General features: G+C 43.6%; 1 protein-coding gene across 1 annotated transcript in view; it reads right to left on the minus strand.

Moving 5' to 3' along the window:
- Positions 1 to 9,267: 9,267 nt before the first annotated feature.
- The window catches only part of LOC145413494 (neuropeptide SIFamide receptor-like), a 73,668-nt gene continuing 57,975 nt past the window's right edge, over positions 9,268 to 24,960 (minus strand). Inside the window, exons 2-7 of the mRNA XM_080283191.1 lie at positions 20,150 to 20,400; positions 17,531 to 17,656; positions 15,969 to 16,124; positions 13,164 to 13,304; positions 12,730 to 12,906; positions 9,268 to 9,585 (exon numbers count right to left, since the gene is read on the minus strand). Of these exons, the coding sequence (XP_080139317.1) occupies positions 9,268 to 9,585; positions 12,730 to 12,906; positions 13,164 to 13,304; positions 15,969 to 16,124; positions 17,531 to 17,656; positions 20,150 to 20,400 (1,169 nt within the window). The remainder of the gene's footprint in view (positions 9,586 to 12,729; positions 12,907 to 13,163; positions 13,305 to 15,968; positions 16,125 to 17,530; positions 17,657 to 20,149; positions 20,401 to 24,960) is intronic.

The raw sequence follows: 24,960 nt of genomic DNA on the forward strand, positions 1-24,960 counted from the left end.
CTGGGATCGAGTTAGAACTGCTGATGTTTCCAGCTGATATATGAAAAATGACTGAATTATTTAGAGATAGGAATGATTCAGTGAAATAAATAAACATTTTATGCAGTACCTTACCAATGTTAGTTTTTCATCTCTCTATCTATCTATCTATCTATACAAAGGAATCGACTTTTCTCCTAATTCATTAACTATTTCAGTTTTTCTCATTCTATCGATCTTAATATATTGCATATCAATTACACAAACTATGCCGATATTAAAACGACGTAAAATACACGCACAAGAATATTAAGATACAATAAGCAAAATCAATCGTTAAGAAAGAGGTGTTACTCGTCTCTCAGTCACACACGATCAAGAAAGTATCGCACTGGAAAGGTCTAATGGCATCCTTAACGATCAACACAACTCTTGATATCTAAAGACTCATTTACAAGATCAAATTGGTATCTGTGACGTCGGAATGTGGTAATGGAGGCGGAAAATGATCAGAATTCGGTAATGAAGAGTGAGTGAAATATAATCATGTGGAAGTGATGAACTGAAACACCAACCTTCCTTTGAATCCACAGTTTTATTGCGCGTTTCGTTGGATGCTTCGAAACAGTGACGTAGCGTCTCTCTCTCTCTCTCTCTCTCTCTCTCTCTCTCTCTCTCTGCACCTGTTTCTATTGACGTGTGGAAATTTTACAGAGGGTGAGTGGAAAAAAGAAAATGAAAGCCTGGGAAAAAATGAAAATGAAGTCGTGATAAACTGAAGCACCATCCCTGCTTCAGTCTAGCTTCTATACCGTGCTTCTTGACGGTGCTTCGAAGTGGATGAGTCAGGTGATCGAACGCTGTCCTGCTCACTGATTGTATGGACGCGACTCTGCAGTGACCAACATACGTGTGTCAGAATGTTTCGTGAGGAGTGTACAGTGATGGTTTCTTTATTAATTCCTTTTATTTTTGTTTTGTTTTTTTCTAAGTATGATCGAGTGTGCATTATTAAATCACAACATACATAACATCAGCCCCTAACCCCCCACCCCAGGCTTCTCTCTCTCTCTCTCAGGTCACTCCAATAAAGGTGTTCAGGGTAAGTCAAAGGCCCGTATTTTCGTCGGGTAATGAGGCTCCCTAACACCTCTTAACGATTTATTTTCCAAGGCACCCATTAATATTCTCTCTCTCTCTCTCTCTCTCTTGTCTTATTCATGCAGTCCGTATTGACGATAAATGAGAGAGAGAGAGAGAGAGAGAGGTCATTTGTACTGAACTGGCAAAGCTATGAAAGTATTGCCCACTATCGGTTATGGGTATTGGTTGGGGTTACTGCAGCACCGAGAGGGATGCCTGCACGTTGTGACATCAGTACAACTGCCGGATCAACTGCCTGGCTATACAGATGTCCCTCAAACTACCTCACTATCCCCCGAAAGCAGGATGGTGGGCTGCAGAAAGGAGCTTAATCCTGCACGCCACTGCCTACTACTTCTACTACTACTGCTGCTGCTGCTACTACTACTACCATCCACACTTGTAGAGAGGTAGAGCTTCATAATACGACGGACGAATACTTAAATAAACGACCTGGAAGCGTTTCTTTGCAGTCGAGTTGGTTAACCTGTAATTCATCCTAATCTTGGCCGATATTTTTGTTTTGGAGGGATTACTTCCTGCAACTCAATGGCCGAAATGAGAAATATTGAGCGTCTACATCCTTTCCACAGCACTACTTCGTGACTAGCGTATTTCCTAGTATTAATCTGTTGCTGGTACTGGGGAGGGATGGCTTCAGGTGGAGGAACAAATAGAGCCTTACGGACAGCTGCCTGGTTATATGAACATCTCCCTCTCCTTCAAAATGAGTAGATTAGAAAGGATGTGTCAGTCTGCAGTCCACCAAGTTCCCAGCCTCTGATTCCACAATAACAAAAACGATTTCTTGTTACAGCCCGGCAGTCAAGTGAGGATCTGAGGGAGAGAATGAGAAATGGGACAAGTATGAGGTAGGGAAGGAAGATGGGTGAATGAGAGTGAGGGGGAAGAAAGGAGGAGAGAAGGGAAGAAAAAATGTAGGGAAACAGAAAGGGGAAGGAAAAGAGCGGAAAGGAAAGAGGGAAGGCGAGACAGGTACATCAAAAATCAGCGAATGTGACTAAAACAGGCAATCATTAAGTGATTATGTGCCACCGACCCGACTTTAAAAGAAATATTAAGGTTATCCCTAAAAATTCTATTCTCTATAAACTCGTATTGGAAGAAAATGACAAGCATTTAGGGGTAACATAGCAAATTTGGACTATCAACCTGTTCAAGCTTAAGAATGGTGATGCTGAAGAATGAAAAGGCACAGGAAGTGGATGGATGTATAATGAGAGAGGAAATGAACGTAGACGCAAGATGTAGGAGAAATTTTGCAACCCAGATGTGTTTTCTCTTTTTCCTTCCCCCTTCCCCATGTACTGCACTTCTTGGCCATGCTGTGTCAAAGTTCCCAGTGTTGGTGGATATACAAAACGGTAAAGCTATCTACGTACTGTGCCATCCTATCCTTTACTGCCCCATCAGGAGTGTAGGGGCCTGAAGATACGCTATGTACTCCACATGTTTAAGGCGAGAATTTCCTGTTATTCATTCCTGGGTGGCAGTATGTGGACACTAAACCCTAAGCACCGTTCGAATGTAGCCTCCTTCCTCAGGGACCACATTCGGTTGGAGCGTCAATGATTCTGGATTTGCCCCACCTATTATACCACCATGCAACATGGTGGTGGTGGCGACCATCATCCACTCACTTGATGTGGTGCTGTCCACTTTTCCTTTGGTTTTATCAATCATTTCCTGTGTCTGCCCTCCTCTCTTTCTATTCCTCACATTCTTCCTGCTACTTTATATTGCCCATCTTTCCGCTTTAGGTGGCTCTATATTGAGTGATATGCCTATGGTGTCCTGTAACCCAGGAAACCATTCACAACGACAGGTGGTAACCATACAACCAAATAACGGGGTGATGTGGGGACTACTACGGTGCCCTGTTAACTGAGTGGAGGGACGCCAATGCAGCGTCCATCCGAGAACTAAACCTCCACACTTTTCGCTGTTGCGAGACGCTATCTGCTGAAAGGGAAAATCAATTCACTGCATGGGACGGCCCTACACGGATGGCTGCTTGTCCGCTGTTGATGGGGTGACTCAACAACAATAACAACATTCATCAATCGAATTCCCGATTGTATTGCATGGTGAGGAGGGGAGAGGAAAGGATTTTAGATGAAAGCAACTAATGACGGCACAGCAATGAAATAATAAGAGACTGTCATTCATGTGGTGGGCAGAGATGACATTAACTCAGCTTCTTCAGTACCATGGCAAGCTGTGTTAATTATTAAAACACTTTGACGATTTATGCAAATATCGAAAGACATCTCTTCTTCAAGGAGTTAATGAGGGTTATTATGGAACTCCTCTACTTCAGAAGGTGTCTCTTCTGCTGAATAGTATAACCGAATGAAAATAACTAAAACAAAATGATTGACATCAAGATAAAAGATGCAAGACAAAACAATGAAAAAAATACAATATGGACATAGTCCCTTCATAGTGTAGCTGAGACTCACTATACTCTCTTCACATTAACTTAACATAAAACTGCCATCTCTCCATCTTGAACTCTGAGTTGTAATAATAGATAAAAACCAAAATACGATGCTAGTCACGAGGAAGTGCTGTGGATAGAATGCAGGGCCACAGTATTGCTGAGTAAAGAATAATAAGTTAAATAAAATAGTAAAAGAGGTTCGAAAAATAAAGTAAAGACGTCCCAGGCATGAAGGAGTTAAATTAAAAATACTTAGAAGAAATAAAGCAAAAAAATAATACTTACAATAGTCTCAGAAGAATTAATATCGTCTTCCTCGCTGCTTCAACGGGTCGATATATTTTGTTTTCGTCCTGTCAGAGAAAACGAGAAAAAAAGAAATTGTTTTTAAGTTGTAATTTAAGGGGAATGTGTTTTCTTGTGCCACCTTGAACTTGTGAGGTCAGGGGTCAAAGGGCACAAGAGGAGGGATGGGGAGAGGGAGGGGAGAGGGAAGAGTGGGAGGGTCGAAGGGAAGAAGGAAGGGAGGGGGCATGGGAGGGAGGGATGAAAGACTGGAAGGGAAGAAAAGAGGGGAGAGGGGAGGGGAAAAGGAAGGAAGGAAGGAAGGGAAGGATGAAAGACTAGTAGGGAAGAATGGATGAGGAGGGGAGAGGAGAAGGAAGGATGGAAGGGAGAGATGAAAGACTGGTGGGGAGGAGGTGAGGGGAGAAGGAAGAGCAGGAAAGGAAGGAAAAGACATACAGAAGGAATGAAGAGAGAAGGGATGGGAGGTAAGAACAGGAGAAAAAGAGGAAGGAAAGGAAGGAAATGGCAGGCAGCGAAGAAAGGAAGAAAGACAAGATTAGAAGGAAAAATGGAGACAGAGAGAAGAGTGAGAAGAAAGGAACGGAGGAGAGGAAGGAAAGGAGGAAATGAAGGAAGAACTCTATAAAGGAGGGGTAGGATGGAGAGTGAAAGGCTATGAGGAAAGGACATGTTTAGGAAAAGAACAGAAGAAAGGAAGAGAGAGGGAAAGGTAAGAAGGAAGAGGAGGGGAGAGTAATTTAAGGAATGAAAAAAGGAAGGAAGGAAAGAGAGGAAAGAAAAACTGCAATGGCAAGAATATGAGATATGAGAGGGGAAGGAAGGGAAGGGGAAAAAAAAAATTGAAGAGGGGGAGAAATTAATTAACAAGAAGAAAACTGGAACACTGCAGAGTAAAAATAAATAAATAAATAAGTGGAAATTGGAGAGAGAGAGAGAGAGAGAGAGAGAGAGAGAGAGAGAGAGAGAACTTAAATAACCATCCATGCAACCCAAACAAAAACGACAAAGAAATAGCAACGAAAACGTATAAAAGAAAACGTTAATCTCTTGACAGGTACCTCGCGTAAAAAGGTCGCGTCACTTCATTTCACAAGGTTAATACGAAACATCACCTTTTATGTAGCATATTAAGTTTAAATCACAATATCATTAAGGCTGAGGGAAATTAAGTGATTTTTTTTTTGTTGCTTTTATTTTGCACGGGTAAAGCATGTTGAGTATTTATTATGTATTGGATGGGAAGATACATACATTCTTTTTTTCTGTATACTTAGGAGTTACATGGATTGCATTACAGCGTTGGTACAGGTTACATTGAGGTTATTGTTTATGTAGCACCTCTGACTGACACACACACACACACACACAAACGACCATCAAGTGATCCTGATCGCCCCCGGTGAATTACACACACATACAACGCACACATTAGGACACATTAATAGTACACATTTAGATAACCACAAATGTATGCATCCATTCTGGCATACATTAACAAAAAACCATACACAAACTCTCATACAATTGCCATAATACACACATGCATCCATCCAGCCATCCACAGATACATACATAGACTTACACACATATATACATACAAACATACATACATATATACATTCACATACACCTCCATCCATCCATCCATACATATATATACACTTACATGCATACATAAACATACACTTACCCCTAACACTGACTATACACTCATACATATTGATACACAGACATAATCTTAAACTAGAGGTGGTGGTTTGTATGAATGAGCAGGTGAGTGTATATCAGTATTTATATATACACACACACACACCATCTGTATACATCTTCGTCCATATATATCCTGTGTACTGGTTTATATAGCTTGTGTGTGTGTGTGTGTGTGTGTGTGTGTGTGTGTGTGTGTGTGTGTGTGTGGTAAAGTATCACAATATATACACTGCCTCATCAGTGTATATGTTTATGTATATTCTTGTATGTGTATGTTTTAGATGATCAGTATATAAAATGACCCCGTGGATTTATATTTTCATGTATGCAATATATGTGTTGCATGTATGGATGTATGTACACTATATATATCTTATGATGGTGAAAAATATATAATTCACTCCACCAGTTTATTTCTAAGTATATAACAAACCTAGATGTATGTGTGTGTGTGTGTGTGTGTGTGTGTGTGTGTGTGATGGTCAACAATATATAACTCCACACATGTATATTTCAATATTTTGTATTAGATATGTCCGACGGTGAGAGGCACAACCAATCAACCATACATACACACATAAATACATACATACATACATACAACTACGTCCATGTATTCTAGTGCACGTATGGTCCAGTGACGTCACATGTAAACAGTGAGGCTCTGGTAGTGTTGGCAAGCCTGCTCTCCCCCAAGGCAGGCGTACCAACACAACCAATGGAAAACAACTCTCGATAATAATAATCTTTCTGTAAAATTGCTCGTATCTTTATCATTACTTTTATCAGCATTATACAACCACTCTTTAATAACTCTTGACGGTATCACATTATTAAATATTAGTTATTTCTTACAGTATCAAGGGTTAATTATCAGTATTCTTACTTTTCATCAATGATACTTAAATCTGTATAAGAAGGATTTTTCACACAGGAATATCAAGAGCAATTTTCAGTACTATAATTTTTACGTATAATTCCTGTCTTTTCAGAATACTAAAGGCCATTATCAGTAATATATATTTTTTCACGTTTTCATTTTTTTTTTTTTTTAATACCTTTTTTTTATCAGGGTGTGAAGACCAAGTGTCAGTGATGTCTTTTGTTTTTCAGTACTAAAACATTCTATCACAGTATGAAAAATAGTTCACAAATAATTACTATTTTTATGAGTATCAAAAGCTACTCACAATTTCCCCTTTGACTATTTTCTTTCTCCCAAGCATTAAGCAGATGTATCAATATAATCATTTCTATTACCTCTCTATATCATCACCTTATCATAGCATCATATCACTGTTACCAGAATGACTGCTCCCTTCACTATGCAATATAATGAAGAATGAAAGGGCAGATATTGATGACACCTCTGCATATTCAGTGATAGCTCATATTTCTACCTATATAAAGTTGTACAGCAGCCTAAGCAATGTAAAATGCCTAGAATAACAAGCAAGATGATCATGAAAAATAGTCATACATGTAAAATCCCTCTGCATCTATCTACCTATCTTCTTAATATACCAAACTGTACAATAGAACTCTCTTAAATATAACATAGCTTTTTCTATAATAACATATACTATGCCTCACTAATCTTTCTAGTATATATATCTAGTCTAGCACAACATCTATACAATTAACATACTTGATATATCTGTAGACTGTGGATAGAAATAGCATAAAAAGTACAGTTGTGGACAAAAGTTCTGTTCCAGTCTCGAAAATGAGTCAGTTCTCTCTCGTTTATTTATTTATTTTTTTATTCCAGCTGATGATTTTCCTCCGCTGAAAGTGAGTCAAAGGAGACTGAGTGTTAATACTGTGACCATTGAACCCTCTCATGACTGAGACAAGTTTATTTTATTTATTTCTGAGGAGTGGGAGAGAGACAGGTCAGAGATTGATTCATACTCTCTCTCTCTCTCTCTCTGTTTCAGGCTACACAGAACCATCTTCACTTAAGTACAAGCAAGAGGTGACAAAGCCGAGACATTTATACCCCAGGAAATTCCCTCCCCTTTCTCTTGTGAAATTTTCTGAAACTCTGAAAACTCTATCTGAAGCTCTCTGGAACTCCCTGATACTCTCTGAAACTACCTGAAACTCTGAGGATGGGTTCTGTGTAGCCCAAAATGTTAAAGAAGAGAGTTCAAGCTCTGACCTCTCTCTCTCACCCAACATTTCCACTAGTCACAGTGGCTTTTTTTTTTTTTTTTTTTTTTTTTTTTATTCAGATGATTTTTTTTTGGAGTTCTGAAGCCTGAGAGTTTAATACTGTACCATTACCATCCTGTAGTCAATATAATCATATGTCTTTCACCTTAGCCTGGCCCAGATTTTCGTCCTTTTTGTGTCTTATTTCAAACTGCTCAGTGGCAGTAGCACAAGTACTATGGCTCTGCATCCTTTCTTCAACACTACTTTGTGACTAGCACCATACTCTAGTGTTCATTTATTATTACAGCTCAACTGGATAGTAATTTTAGGCCAAGTGAAATTAGTGTATGGTATTGTCTTCCAGGTAATGACATTTTTTCTTTTTTATCTGAATGAGTATTAAGAGCCTGAGAGATAATACCGTCACCATTAACTATTTGACGGTCGGGACAACTCTTTAAGTCTTCTATTAATGGGTTAAAATGATCTTACTCTTTCTTTAAGCACCATGACTTTTTTTTTTTAACCCTTTCAGAGTGATGGCGTCGTCTGCTACTCCTTTCTCACTAACATAAGATGATTTTGTTTAGTTTTGGTGGTACCCTTGTAGCGCAGGGATATTGCCACAAATAACAGCCTGCCTCCTTCACTGCCTAAACAAGAACCTCCTTCATCCTCACTTAAACAGCCTCCTTCATTCCTAGCTTAACTGCATCCTTCATTCCTCAATTAAACAACAGCCTCCTTTATTCTCTCTTTAAACAACTACCTCTTTCATTCCTCACTTAAACAAGAGCCTCCTTCATTCCTCACTTAAACAACAGCCTCCTTCACTTCCTAAACAACTGCCTCTATTCCTAACTTCACAGCCTCCTTCATTTCTCACTTAAAACTACTAATTCCCACATTCCTTGCTTAAACAACAGCCTCGTTCATTCCTGGTCCAAACAACAGCTTACACAATCAATTCCAACAGCCTTCTCTTCATGGTCATTACCTCTGTTATTAACCACTTCAGGACGGGGACATCTTTTTGTAGTAAATTCCTATGGTTACCTGGCTATTATTATTTTCAATTTGGGAGAGACCTTAGTGGTGAAGGGATTAACAATAGCTATAACTAAGAGGTCAAACACACACATCCAGGAGGCCTTGTGTGTTCCTGCTACAGCCAGACGATTTCCCTCAGCCCAGGAGAGGTCTCAGGTAGCCAAGAGGTCAGTTCACTAAACCCTTCAGCACAATGACCCTATCTGCACTTCCTCCTTGCTGCCGTCTCAAGATTTTGCTCAAGAAAATCCTAAGACGATCTCCATTAAGCCCTCCCATACCTTGACCCCTTTTAGATCTCAGTCTTGCTACCCACAGACGATTTCCTTCCCCAGACGGGTTTTTTTCAGCTTAGGAGAGATTTCTGGTAATTGGAAGAGTTAATGTCTCTGCTCAACATATATTTATTTTTAGTGGTTTAGGAGGAGGGGGAAAAATTACTCCCCAAAACTCTATACCAAGGTGGAGCATCCATTGGTCGTGGTTGTGGCTGTGGTGGTGGTGGTAGTTGTGGTGGCTGTGGTGGATCCATTGGTCATGTTGTTGATGATGCACTGCCGGTACAGGAGGGAGGGCCGGGAGGAGGCGGAGGTGATGTTGGTGGAGGAGGAGGCATTGGAGGAGGAGGAGGATGGGGAGCGATGGTGGTAGTGGTGGTGGTGATGGTGGTAGTTGTGGTTGTGGCCCAGCAGCCGTCGCCGCTCGCTGGGGGTGCTGGTAGTTGTGGTAGTTGTGGTGGGTTTTCCCGCACCGTGGCTGTCTAGGGGGATCTGTAAAGACAAAAATAAAAACAGAAAATAAAGTTAAAGCGAAGGTAAGGAAAAATTTATTGATAACTGAAACTAAACTGAATGTAAGTACAATAAATACATAAATAAATAACTGATGAATAACTGAACAGAAATATACATAATTACATGAAACTGAAGAACCATTAATCAGAAATAATATAACACATAATTGAAAAAGAATGAAAACAAAAACAAATAACTGAGGAAAACTGAAGAGAAATAAACATACAAACAAAATATGGACGGACACAGTGGCAGCACACTGCCTCTCTCATCCTCCAACTATCTCACCCTCCAACTCCAAACAGCAACTCCTCCAATGAAACTCCCGACAGGAAAAAAATAATCTGCTCCGGCCAGGAGTTTGTCTGGTGTTCATCTTAGCCTCCTCCATCCCGGGTTCTTTCTTTAAAATATTACCCTCTGAGCAGGATCAAGCACAGGGAGGTGTACTATTTCTCCTTAAAACCTTAGTTGGTGTTCACATCTTAAGATAGTAATAAGGGTTAACTCAATCTCAAGGAATAATTGCTCTTATTGCCCTCGGTCCTACCAGCAATATCCCATGATCCTTCGAAGGCGCTTGGTACTAAAGGAAAAAACTCATTGCTCCAAATGTACTGTTTAACATCCATAGGAGATCTGCTTGTGCGGTTCAGGGGCCAACTAACACCCCTTCCCTATCGGTTTAAATTCTAATTCTGCTCCATTACTACATTCTTGTGTGTTATTCATGCAGTCCGTGTAGACATTTAAAACATATAAGACAAAAAGAGGACGTTAATGGGTACTTTGGAAAATAAATCGATAAGGAAGAGGTGTTATGGAGTCATATAGTGTAATAAGGAGCACCAGTGTCTTAAGGAGGAAAATCTTAGGCTCATATTCTTGTCACGTAAGCAGGCTCCCTAGCTGCAAATCCTTAGTGATTTATTTTTGGATATGACTGATTAATATCCTTGTGTCAACTGTCTCGCAAAAGTATGTCATATTAGAATGATTTAAGTAACACAGAAGAGGACAGCAAGGTGTAATAAACTAAACAAATCGCTTAGGAAAAGGTGTTAGGGAGCAAAATAATTCGACGGGAAATCCCACCGTCTGACCCATCACTGTTACGAATCACACTGCCCAGACAAGTGACTCTCCACACAAATAACTGAAGAAACTTAAATTGAATAAATAAGAAGTGAAAAAGACGATACACAAACACATAAAGACTGGCCATTATCATCATCATCATTATTATTATTAATATTATTATTATTGTTATTGTTATTATTCCACCGTCAAACCCCCCACTGGAAAAACCAAAAGACGAAATAGCAACGGCATGACAAGAAAAACGTCAAGACAAAACCAGAGAGGAAAGAAAAAAGAAAAGAAAATGAAAAAAGAAAAGAAAAACTGTCTTGGCCAATCATGAAAAAAAAAAAGCATTGGATGATGAGCAAATAAAATAGTTGGATTTTTTTCACTATATCTTTTTCTACTTTCTTTTTTTCTTTCTTGCTTTCTTTCTTATTTTTTCTTGTTTTCTCCGTAACAGGGAGTTTCCACCCCGACCATGTTGCAACCTTTTTCTTTACCTTGAAATTTAAAGCGAGGAAGGTACAACAGGAGGAAGGGAAGAGGAAGAGATAAAGAGGGCAAGGAAGAGGAGGGAGAGGAGGGAGAGAGGGCAAGGAAAAGGGAGAGAGGGCAAGAAAGAGGAAGGAAAAAGAGGAAGAGAGGGCATGGAAGAGGAGGAAGAAGAGTGAGAGAGGGCAAGGAAAAGGAAGGAAGATGAGGGAGAGTGGGCAAGGAAGAGGAAGGAGGAAGAGGAAGAGAGGGCATGGATGAGGAAAGAAAAAGAGGGAGAGAGGGCATGGAAGAGGAAGGAAAAAGAGGGAGAGACGGCATGGAAGAGGAAGGAAGAAGAGGGAGAGAGGGCATGGAAGAGGAAGGAAGAAGAAGGAGAAGAACAGGGAGAGAAGGGAAGGAAGAGGAAGTAAAGGAAAAAAAGAGAGTGAGGGAGGATTGAGGGAAGATAGATAGAGAGAGAGAGAGAGAGAGAGAGAGGACGAGGAGGGGGGGAGAAAAGAGGAGGAACCAGGGAGAAAAAAGAGGACGAGAGAGGAAAGAGATGTAGGGACTGAAGATACAGAGAAGACGTGAGAGAGAGAGAGAGAGAGAGAGAGAGAGAGAGAGAGAGAGAGAGAGAGCAGACGGGGAGGGATTTTAAAAGTGTACAGAGAAAGACAAGATCGCTAAAAAAAACGCCCTGAAATTTTTGCCCTCCCTAGTTGGCTACGTGTGTGTGTGTGTGTGTGTGTGTGTGTGTGTGTGTGTGTGTGTGTGTGTGTGTGTGTGTGTGTGTGTGTGTAGTAACTGAATGTATGTGTATAGGTGTATTACCTGAGAAAAAGTGCGTATATAAAACACAAACGCAAACACACACAGACACACACACACACACACACACACACACACACACACACACACACACACAATCAAAAGAACAATAGCCCACAAACTGCCTTTCATCATACATAATAGCATAAAAAAACAAAAGACTATAACACCTACTATCCAGAATAATCACACTTCAATTCTCAATATTTGCTAAAAAAAAAAAAAAACTCTCTTAGTCACCACGATGAGAGATAAAAAAAAAAAGATAACAATGTTGAGTCTAGTAATGTCAAAATAAACTTAAAATAAAAGAAGAGAGTGTGGGGTGAAATATGGGGTATAAAGAGAAGGAAATGTTGTCCTGGTTTGTTATTAAGGAATGGAATGATTGAGAGTGTAACAGTGAAAGTAATGTAGCAATATTCATCCCTACTTAGCCCCATCATCTCTCTCTCTCTCTCTCTCTCTCTCTCTCACACACACACACACACACACACACACACACACACACACACGATTATGGCATCTAAACAGTCTACATTTCGGCCAGACACTAGCAAACACCAATATCAACACTCAATGAAACGAAAAAACAAGTACACAATAAAACAATCACAAAAACAAGTACAAAAACCGAAAAATCAACATAAAACACACAGAAAAACAAGTACCTAAAACAGAAAATCAAGGAGAGACCAAATCCACCTAGACCAAGACAGACCAACTTACCTGGACCAAGACCGACTTCCTCCTGGTCTCCGCCGAACCCGAGGAGCAGCTGGAGTAGACCGAGAATTCCGAAGAGGCCTTGCACTCCATCCCCACTCCCTTGCCTGAGGTCACGCTCTTGTTGGTCACCGTGTCGAGGCGGAGTGGTGAGCAGCAGGAGTGGGAGACTATGATGGCCTGTGGGGGAGTGAGTGGGGTGAGTTGGGAGAGTATATATGGTGTGCGGAATAAATACAGTTACTCCTCTCATGATGGGGATAATTCTACTATGCTCTTCTTCTCTTCCAGCTAACACCCCACCCCAACTAACCACCCCACTAACATTCCCATCACCCCAACTAACCCCAACCTTCCCCCTCACAAACACCCCTATCAACCCCAATAACACCTCCACTAACCCCCAACCTTCCCTCCCACTAACCACCCCAACTCACCTTAAATCCAGCCCTAAACTTGTCATTGAAGAAGGCGTAGAGGATGGGGTTGATGCACGAGTTAGAGGCTCCCAACCACTGCGCAATGGGAGCCAGCACGTGAATTACCTGCGTCTCTGTCTCGGTTGGGGCCACGCCGAGCTGGAAATGGAAGGAGAGGGAGGGGTTTGGGCGTAGGCGTAAAAGAAAATTGTATCGTCTGTCGTTTTCTGTTGTTTTTATCGCTGTCGCCGTATTCGTCGTTGAGGTCATCGTTTTTTTTTATCGTCTTTTATCGTTGTCATCGTCACTGATATCGTCTTTATCGTTAACCAGAACAACAGAAGTGGAGTTGAGGGGTTGAATACAAAGGAAATTATACCATCATCATCATCATCACCATCATCATCAAGCCTATAATCCTGTTTCCACAAATATAGATGGGGTGCAAGGAGGTGAGTAGTGTTTATCTATCTATCTATCCATTCATCCACCTACCTATCTATCTGTCTCCCACTATCATAAATCTATCTATCTATCTATCCATCCACCTACCTATCTATCTGTCTCCCACTATCATAAATGAGGTGGGTATAAGTAAAACATAATTAAGGGAGGCTCCTAGGTCCATGAGAATACCCTCCCTGTGGCTCCCTACACATATATTCTATCTATCTATCTATCTATTGCCAGACACCATAAACCCGTAAAGAGTGACCATTTGACACTGAGTTAGTTGTTTTACAGGGAGGGGCACCAACCCTTCACCAACCCACTTGTTGACAGGTAGGGAGCACGTGTGGGTTGGTTATATGGTTACCACCCAGCGTTGTAAATGGTTTCTTGGCTTACAGGAAACCATTTGGCTTGTCACTCAATGTAAAGCCACCTGTAAAGGAAAGAAAAGGAATAAGAAGTGACAGGAAAGATAGAAGAAATAGGAAGAGAGGAGGGCAGGCACAGAAAAAGAATGATAAAAGCTAAGGAAGTAGGCAGCACTACATCAAGTGAGTGGATGATGGTCGCCACCACCTACCACATACATATATATTCACCCTTCCATTTTCCGGGGAATTTTTTTCTTTTCTTTTTCCTTTTTCTCTTTTTTCTTTAGCTGCATGGGATGAAGGGGTGATCATGGGGCTTTGAAACAGGGGGGTTGGGGATGAGGGAGACTGCTGGAATATCAGTTTATTATTATTGTTATTATTGTTATTTATTATTATTATTATTATTTATATTATTATTATTATTATTATTATTATTATTATTATTATCATCATCATCATCATCATTGCTATTACTAACATTATTATTATTATTATTATTATATTACGATTATTATATAGCGATAATGCTGGAATAAAGAGCGGGGGGAAAATGATAAGGGAGACGGGAGTGGAAGGGCAGAAGGGATGAGGGTGAGGGAGGGAGAGGGGAGGATGAGGGGAAGCAGAGGGATGATGGAAGCGGAGGGGAAGGGGAGGCTAGGGGAGGGCGAGGGGGTAAAGGAATGAGGAAAGGGGAAGGGGAAGGGCAGAGGGAAGGGAGGATAGGGGAGGGGAGGATAGGGGAGGGAAGGAGGTAGAGGGATGAGGAAGGATGAGGGGAAGGGGGGAAGAGGTCAGGGAGGACTCTGTGGTACTATTGTGTTCGAGTTATCATGAAAGAGGGATGACGGGGGCAAGAGGGGCGGGGAGTGAGGGAGGAGGTGGGGAGGGGTGGGGGAGACTTGTGCAATGCCCCTTCCTATCTTCAAAGGAAGGAGATGTGGAGAGGGAAAACTAAGGGAAGAAGTCAGGGTGGGGTGAAGGGGGGAGGGCTAGTTGAGAGAGGGAGGAAGGGGAGAATAGGAGAAAGAAATGTAAGGGGTGGGTGGAGGGGGGCATGATATGAGGGGAAGAGGGGAGAGACTGAGATACGAAGAGGGGAGAGAATGAGGAAAATGGGGAAGGGGAGGAAAGGAGGTAGGACAAGGGTAAGGAAAGGGGTGGGGAAGGAGATAGGGGATGGGGGAAGGGAGGATTGATGAGAAGGTAACAAAGGGGAACAGGGGGCAGGATGGGGTGACGGGAAAGAGGGAGAAAGAGGGAAGAGGGAGGAGAAAGAGGGAAGAGGGAGGTAAACGACGAAAAATAACTTCCAGTGTACCGTTTCTCTCCTCTCACCCTATTTCTACCTATATCCTTCCCTGTCACAAACACTCAGCAGTCGTAATACACACACAATTGTTTTTCCTAGCTCTCTTCCTCCTCCTCTCCTCTCTGTTTTTATCTCCTTCTACCTCTCCTCCTCCTCCTCCTCCTCCTCTCCTCTTTCTCTTCCTCTATCTCTCCTATTTTTCCTCCTCCTCCTTCTCCTCTTCCCTTTATTATTTCTCCTCCTCATCTCTCGCCTTTTCTCTTCCTTTGCCTTTATTTTCCTCATCTTCTCTTGTCTATTTTTGTCACAGTTACACCTTTGATTGCTTTCGTTTTCACTCGTCTCTCTCCTCTTCTCTCCTCTCCTATCACTTCTCTCATTTATCTCCTCTCTTTTGTGTTTTGTTTGTTATTATTATCACTATCAAACTTTGCATATTTACTGTCCTTCTTAACCAAGCATCTCTTCTATATTTTGTCTTTTTTCTTTTCTCTTTTCCACTCCTCTCCATTTTTAAACAATTTCGCATTTACACAAATAATTTTTTCTTTGTGCGCGTCATTTTCCACTCCTTTCCTCTAGAACAATTTTATTTACTATAACATTTTTACTATGATGATGATGTAAAACCTCTATTAGTCCTGTGTATCTTTGTCACAACTCTCTCTCTCTCTCTCTCTCTACCTTGAGCCTGGCGAAGATAGCATAGAGAGGCAGCCATGACAGAGCAAACAGTATGACCACCACCAGCAGCATCTTGATCACTTTTATCTTGGATCTCTGCATCATCATCGCTACGCCTTCGTCTTGTCTCTCTCCAGGTAACTTCCGCCTCCATACCTGAAATTAGATACCTGTTAATTAATATACATCTGTCGACTCTTACCTGTAAACTATATATCTTTTAACCTACCGTACAATATCTGTTAGTTTTATCTGTCACCCCACGCTGGACATGGGCGCCTTCACGTGGTGGCACCGATATAACTGGGTGGTGGAGCTAACTGGTTATATAAACGTCCCACAACTCCCTCTCTATCCCCCAAAGGAAGGTTGGTGGACTGCAGAAGGAGGGGAACTTCAGTCTGCAGTCCACCGGGTTCACGTTCAGATTAGAGCCTAGAGTCACCCTTCACCTGCCACCCTTCGCCTGTCACCTTCACCTACCACCCTTAACCTGTCGCCCTTCACCTGTCATCCTTCGCCTGTCACCCTTCACCTGTCACCCTACACCTGTCACCCTTCCCCTGTCACCCTTCACCCTGTCACCCTTCACCTGTCACTCTTCACCTTTCACCCTTCACCTGTCACCCTTCACCCGTCACCCTTCACCTGTCACCCTTCACCCGTCACCCTTCACCTGTCACCCTTCACCTGTCACCCTTCACCTGTCACCCTTCTCCTTTAAACATGCTAAACAAAAAATCACACTTGTTAATAAGCACCTTTAATGTAATTTCTTATGATAATTTTACCTTCATTAAACTAACTCACAGATAAATATATGTACACAGGTAAAGTCATACAAATAATTAACACACAGTGGTAAATAATACACACAAACGTAATTATACAGACATTAAAACTATAAGCACACACACACACACACAGGTAAAAGGGCGCCACACCTGTCAGTACACCCGGCCCGCTATCGAACACCTGTTGCAGCTCACACCTGTTAATTAGAATGTTAATTACCCCACCTACTCTTAATTAGACCAGGTGAACGTACTGAGAGGTCGAGGCAGGAGGGTGGAGAGGTAGAGACGAGGAAAGAAACTAAGTCGTGAGGTAGGTAGAAAGGTTGGTAGGTAGGTAGGTAGGTAGGGTCAGAGGTAAGTAGGTACGAACGGAAGCAGGAAGGCTGGTGGGTAAGGATGTAGGGAAGGTAGGGGCAGAGGTAGATAGGTAGGTAAAGAGGAAAGTTGAGAGGTCTGAAGGTAGATGAGAGAGAGAGAGAGAGAGAGAGAGAGAGAGAGAGAGAGAGAGAGAGAGAGAGAGAGAGAGAGAGAGAGAGAGAGAGAGAGAGAGAGAGAGAGAGTGGACAAGCAGGCAGGTAAAGTTAGACAGATAGATAGAAGCAGATATATTTACAGCCACTCACCCTGGTACATAGATACAAGCAGGTAAGCTGATAGACAGAGAAGCAGAAAAATATAAGCAGACAAAGCAGACATATAACCAGACAGATAAAAAGCACAGATAGAGCCAAATAGATACAAATAGATAAATGTACACCCACTCACCTTGCGCCAGATGAGAATGTAACACACGGATATTACAGTAAGCGGCAGCAGGTAGCACATTACTAGATTAGCCAACACGAAGTACAAATTACCGCTTTCCTCGTCCGGCCACCTGTCCACGCACACCTGTAATTACGTACATGAGGTCAGGTGCACATGGGTGAGGTGCACATGGGTGAGGTGCACATGGGGGAGGTGTACATGGGGGTGTACATGCGGGTGGTGTATATGGGGGAGTGTACATGGGTGAAGTGTAGCCTACATGGGGGAGGTGCACATGGATTGGATGTACAGTTAATTAGGTTTACATGAATGAGGTGTAAGTGAGCAGTATGAATAGGGATAGATGGATTTGGTGCACATGGGATTGGTGTACATTGAGATGCACACGACGAACATGTACGTTAATTTGGTGTACAAGAACATGTATGTTAATTCGGTGTAAAAGAACATGTACGTTAATTTAGTGTACACGAAGAACATATACAGTATGTTAATTTCGTGTACAAGAACATGTACGTTAATCTGGTGTACACGAAGAATATGTACGTTGATTTGGCTTTTAGGAGTCTTCATTTTCATTCCCTGTTTCCTTCCTTTCCCCTCCTTCATTTTCTGTCCCTCCCTCCCTCCTCATCCTTCCTTCATTTTCTGTCTTTCCCTCCCTTCCTCTCCCTCCCTTTGCCCCATACTCCCTTCTTCCCTCCCTTCCTCCTTTCCTTCCTTCCTCTAAATTTTTATCTCCTCTCTTTTTTACCCCTTCCCCTCCCTCCCTTCCTTCCTCCCCCCTCCCTCCCTTCCTTCCTCCCCCCTCCCCGTCTCCCTCCCTCTCCCTGCCCCTCCCCGTCACTCTCTCTCTCCCCCTTTCCCTCCCCGTTTCTCTCCCTCCCCGTCTCCCTCCCTTCCCTCCCCCTCCCCCCACTCTACACGCATCGCAAAACCCGGTCTAATTTGGAAATCGCGTTAGTGAGAGGGGAAAAGAGCGAGAGGTGGGTGGAGGGGGCAGGAAGAGAGGGCGGAAGGGAAAGAGAGGAAGAGAGAGGAGAAGAAGAAAAGAGAGAAGAGAGGAAGGAGGCAGAAAGAGAGAAGGGAGAGAGGAAGAAGAGGGGAGTGGGGAGTGGATCGGGGAGAAGGGGGAAAGGGTGGATGTGATAGGGAAAGGAAGGACGAGGGAGAAAAGAAGAAAAAAGACGAAGACAGGGAAAGAGAAGGGAGAAGAGTGGAAGAATGGGAAGATGTGAAGAGGAAGGAAAAGGAAGAGGGGGAAGGAATAAGAGGAGGAGGAGGAGGAGGAGGAGGAGGAGGAGAGAGAGAGAGAGAGAGAGAGAGAGAGAGAGAGAGAGAGAGAGAGAGAGAGAGAGAGAGAGAGAGAGAGAGAGAGGGGGGGGGGGAAGGGGAGGGGGGAGAGGGGAAGGGGAGGGGGAAGAGGGGAAGGGGAGGGGGAAGGGGGAGAGGAGGCTGTAATTTCTGCCTAAATTACGATTCCATTCCTCCCTTCACTCCCTCCCTCCCTCTCCCCTCCCTCCTCCAACTCACCCTTCCCCTTCCCCTCCCCCCTCCCCACCCTTCTCCCCTCCCCTTGCCCCTCTCCTCCGTCCTTTCCCTCCATCTCCTCCCCTCCTCTTTCCTCTTTTTCCGGTCATTTCCCTTCTTCCTCTTTCAATCAAAATTTCCCTCTTCCAATTTTTTGCCCTCACTGTGTCCTGTTTTTCCCTTTTTCCTTTTTTCCTTTACGTCGTTTTTCTTATAATAATTTTCCTCTTGTTTGTCTTCTTCGGGTTTTCCTCGTCTTCTCTCGTCTCTCTTTCCTTTACTGGCAGCTTCCTTTAACCCTATTTTCTTTATTTCTCCTGATCATTATCTTACAAAAAAATAAAAACATAAATGGTGATGTATATGACAAATACTGAACTCCACCTCTCTCTCTCTCTCTCTCTCATCCATCTTTACTTCCGTCTTCAGTCAACCTCTTCTCCCATTCTCTTCTCTCTATTACTCTTTCTTCTCTCACTCTCTTCCCTCTTCTTCCTCTCTTCAAAATCACATCCTTCCTAATCCCCTCTTTATCAACATCTTCCCATCTCTCTCTCTCTCTCTCTCTAATTCCTCATCAACACCAAAGGATTTAACTCCACTTGCTAATATTAATCCCAGCCATGTTCTCCCTGTTTGTATAATCACCCCCGGATTTACTGAGAATTATTATTCAAGGGGCCATAGATTAATCCTTCCTAATCCCTTTGTCACCGAACTGTTCTTTTTTGTTTGTGTTTGGATTGTTATCGTTATAGTTATTGTTGCTGGTAGTGTTTTTTTCATTAGCACACTGTTTTCATTTCTACATCACAAACACACACACACACACACACACACACACACACACACACACACACACACACACACACACACACACACACTCAGATCTCTCTCTCTCTCTCACACACACACACACACACACACACACACACCATCAAAGCAACACATGACGGCCAACGACACCACACGAACACGCAAACCTTTCAACCAAAACACCCATCCCTACACACACACACACACACACACACACACACACACACACACCACTCCCCCACACCCTCCCCCAACTCCAGACACACTCACATGCAAATCAGTGTCGGGGATGGGCTCCAACTTGAAGAACACAGCCCAGGGTAGCGTGATGGTGAGGGAGAAGGCCCAGATGACCAGGATAATACTGCGGCAGGTGCGGGAGGTGATCTGACAGCGCATGGGATAGCATATAGCCAGGGCGCGGTCCACGGAGATAGCCACCAGGGTATTGATGGAGGCGGAGACACTGACGCCTTGGAGATAGGACATAGCCTTGCAGATAAAGAGGCCGAGAACCCACGCTGTTGGAGGGAGAGATAAGGATAGCATTAGACCAGAGAAATGATAGCACCTGAGGAAAGAGAAGAAGGATGAGGATGAGAAAGGTGTGATTAAATACAGAGGTGGTCGTAATAGAGGAGAGAGAAGGATGTGGTTACAAGAGGAGATGGTCGTAGTTAAGACAAATATACCTATCAAAAATACACTTAAAATATATCGTAGCAAAGAGGTACAGCTTGACCTCAGAAATAAATAGGCACATTATCCACGCTGCTGTTGTTGATGATGATCTCTCTCTCTCTCTCCTCTCTCTCTCTCTCTCTCTCTCATTTCTCTACTTCATTTCTCTTTCTCATCTTCATTTCTCCGTTACTGTGTTTGTTCTCTCTGTTCCTTCTTTTCCTCACAATTCCTATCGTCATCATCATCAACATCATCATCATCATCATCATCACCATCATCATCATCACCACCATCATTATCATCAACATCATCATTATCATCATCATTATCATCATCCTGTAATTAAAAGGACTGACACAGACAAGAGAAGGATAAGAATAAAGGAAGAGCAGAGACAGAAAAAAGAGAATGGAGAGGGGGTTGAAGAGAGGAGGAAGAGAAAAGGGGGGTATAAGAGATGTGAAAATGAACTAAAATAATAACAAGAGGGTGTGAAAAGAATGAAAAAGAAATGAGGGGAGAAAATGGAATACAGGTATTAAAATAAGCAGTGAAATGACAGCACACACACACACACACACACACACACACACACACACACACACACACACACACCAGATAAAAGGAAAAACGTGTCAAAAAGGAATGTAAGAGACAAGATGAAGCAGAGACATATAAGCCAGAGAAAAAGCGAAATAATAAGATTCAAAACCCACATATAATCCTCCTAAATCCCTCTTTGGATGACCTGATAGTCCCGTTAAAAGGGATTTGCATGACGGCCAAAATTACCTTATTAATCCATGCAGTCCAATGACGTGTGTTTGATAATTATTTCTGCTAACTCCACATATTTTTAGCTATGTGTGGGTGATTGGTAGTGACGGGGTGGTAGTAGTAGTAGTAGTAGTAAAATGCAGCCCTCCTTAACCCCTTCTATAGCAGGTTCCTTTTTTAAGCTAAATAAAATCGTCTGGAGGTAGCCAAAAAAAAGAAGAAAAAGAAAAGAAAAAGAAAAAAGTAGGATGTCATTGGAGTGAGCGTTAACCCTACCACTACGGCTGATGGGAGGAAAGGAAGGAAGGAAGGAAGGAAGGAAGGAAGAAAAGAAAGATGAAAGAAAGAAATGAAGAAAGAAAAAGAAAGGCAGACAGAGAAAGAAACAAAACAAAAAAGTTATAAAAACAGACAGAAAAAAAGTCAAATCTTCCCAGGGCATGAGATGTGAAGGTTACAAATGCATACAAAGAGACGCCGTGGTACATAATGGGTTAATGGGCTTGTAACGGGGTCAGGGATGAGAGCCAAAAGAACTATTACCATGCTTGTCACGGCAGGTAATGGGATAGCCTGTGTGTGTGTGTGTGTGTGTGTGTGTGTGTGTGTGTGTGAGAGAGAGAGGATAGGTGCACGTGGGATGGTGGTGGTGAAGAATGTGGAGGAGAGGAGAGGGGAGAGGAAAGGAGGGAGGGAAGAAGAGGAATAGGGGAGGAGGGGAGAATGATATATTTGTGGGCTTATAGGGAGATTAGAAATTAGGGTGGATGTGATGAGGGAGGGAGGAAGAGAGGGGAGTGGAAGGAGGGAGGACAGGGGAGGAGGGGAGAGAGGGAGGGAGAGAACAGAGGGGAGGAGGGGAGAGATGGAGGGAGGGAAGGTGCGACAGAGAGGAAAAGAGAAGTGAGTGAAATAGGACGGGAGGGAGGGAGGAGGACTGGGAGAGAAGAAGGGAGGGAGGAAAGGACAGAAGAGGAAAGAGGAAGAGGGGAGGGGGTAAGAGAAAGATGGAGGGAAGTAGAGAGGGCAAAGGAGGAGGATGGGTGATAAAAAAGAAGGGAAGTAAAGGAGAGAAGAAAGAAGGAAGAGGAAGATAAGGATTCCTTCTCTACTGTTGTCTCTTCCCTAAACCTCCTCTCTATAATCCCCTCCCACACCTCTCTATAATCCCCTCCCAAACCTTCATCGTATGCGGCATTCACTTTATCCCTCTTTACCTGCCACAAACCTGGATGTCTCACCGTCTCTTTATGGACAGGTAACGCAGTAGCTCTCTCTCTCTCTCTCTCTCATCCGGCATTTTTCTCCTGCAAATAATTCTGCTTCAAATCCCGCACATCAAAGCTATCATCAGTCCCTTCACTACAGAGATTAAGAAGAAAAGAAGAAAGGAATAGGGAAGGAAGGAAAGAAAGAAAAATAAGGAAGGAAGGAAGGAAGGAAAGTAGAGTATGAAAAAACGAATGAAAAGTAAGAAGGAAGGAAGGAAATAATGAAAGAAAAGTAAGATGGAAGGAAGGAAGGAAAAGAAAAGTAAGAAGGAAGGAAAGAAGGAAGGACAGAAAGACAAGAAAGGAAGTTAAAGGTAAAATCCCAGCCTATTTGACCCATTTGGCGATGTAGGAAGCGAAGCTGGCGTAGTTCTGAACAATTAAGGGAGCGCCTTAACCCTATAGACCACCAGGCGTCATCTGGTTGGGCCATATGGTTACCACCCAACACAGAACGATCCTTCGGTTAGAGGAAACCACTTGGCTCGTAACTCAGGACAGAGGCACCTAAATGTAGCACTACACAGAGTGAGTGGATGGCGGATACCTCCAGCGATAGTGGAAAAAGGAGTCGTTCCTTCCCCTCATATGATACGGCGTCAGGCAAAACAGACATACATATGGATAGGCATGAATGCAGTATATATATATGAGGTAGATAGATATATACGTAAAAGTGAGATGAAAAGAAAGTGTTAAAAGCAGAGAATTACATATAGTATTTTGTGGGTATGAGACGCGCCCCAAGAGGCGTGTCCCGTGGAGGATAGGTTTTTGTAGGCACTAGACAAGCCTCCTGCGGCGCTACTGCCCCTAGAGCGTGATCTGTTCTAGTGGTGGACACGACCTCATAAAACGTAATCATCAAATGTTCAAAGCGAATGTAATTTAGTTTCTGCAGCTCAGTGGCCGTCCATTTGGCTCAGCAGCTCAGTGGCCGTCCAGCGCCAGGATCTTGTCCTTCAGAGCCTGGTCTTTGTTGACGAGGGCCAGGACCAGGCCATGGTGTTGGGCCACGGTGGCCAGGAGGCCATTATTGGTCCTGTGGAGACCCTTTTTGGCCTTGCGTAGGCCTTGGTTTTCCGACACAAGAGCTCGGATGTGGTCCTCGTGTTGGCCAAATTTCCGCAGGTGGCCTTTGATCTGGCTCTTATGGCCTTTTATGGCCTTGTCCCTCTAGCTGATGGTGCGTTGATGCTGCCTGAGGGCCTTGGCCTGGCCGTGTTTTATTTTGGCCAGGCGACTCTCGGCCGCCTCTCGCTCCCTGACCAATTTCCTCAAACTGGCCTGGAGGTTGGCCTGGGCCGCTTCCTTTGCCTGTACGGCAGCCTGGGCGTCCCTCAGTGCCTTGGTCTGCCTCTGCACCGTCTGACGAAGATGGTTAATACTTTGGTCTTTGGAGTCAAGGGCCTCTTGCGCCTCCTTAAGTAGGGCCTCCATCTGGGCCCCCCGCCCTTGGTGCCAGGTCAGGTCCTTGTGGGCCTGCGCGTGGTGGTTCTGCCACTCCTGCCTGGCCCTTACCGCTTCCTCTAGACGAGCCTCCGCCTCGTCTCGCAGGCGTTTTTCTGCCTCAAGTTGCCGCAGCGAGGCGTTCAGGTGCAGGAGGTGTTCTTCATGCTTGCCTCGCAGCGCCTGCACTTCCTGCCTTAACTGCTTCACCTGCCGCGCCTTGGCCGCCGTCTTACTCCAGGCGTCTTGATGCCGCTGTTGCCACTCTTGACGCGCCCTCAGTGTGTTCTGCAGGAGGCCCTCCACTTCCTTCCGTTTCCTCTTTTCTGTCTCCAGGACCTGCAGCTGCGCCTGATGGTCGTCCTTGAGCCTCTGGAGGTCTTGCTGGAGTGCTTCAGTGTGGAGGTTCTTGGCGTCCAGGTGGTGGCGTGCGGCGTGCAGGTGGCGGCTGAGGGTGTCGGCGTGGTCGCTGCTCTCGCCGATCACCTTCCACGCGTCCTCGTCTTTTGGCGCCGCCAACACCGGCCGGAACTGGTCATTTGCCTCCAGGTCACCCCGGGTCGCGTCTGGGTCTCTCCGGTAAGCGCGGTTTTTCGCCTTAAGTCGCGCGTTTTCGCGTCGGAGAGACTTAATAAGTTGCTCGTAGCTCAACAGGTGATGCTGGAGGTCAACCCCTTTGACCTCGAGGCCACGAGCGTCACCCCCCTCCACCTCACCCATTACAACCCCACACACCACAACCACAGCCACCACCTCCAACACACCCATTTTACTATTTTACCTACAAATAAAGGAATAAATAAATAAGTCAATAAATAATGTATTTTCGAGGGCAGTGAGGGGGAATTTTGAGGAGAGTGAGTTGGTGGGGAGAGACGAAGAAGAGGGAGAAGAAGAAGG

Source organism: Coenobita brevimanus, chromosome 96 (assembly GCF_032717465.1).
Source record: "Coenobita brevimanus isolate Jiangsu-jjx chromosome 96, ASM3271746v2, whole genome shotgun sequence".
Taxonomy (NCBI): Eukaryota; Metazoa; Arthropoda; class Malacostraca; order Decapoda; family Coenobitidae; genus Coenobita; species Coenobita brevimanus.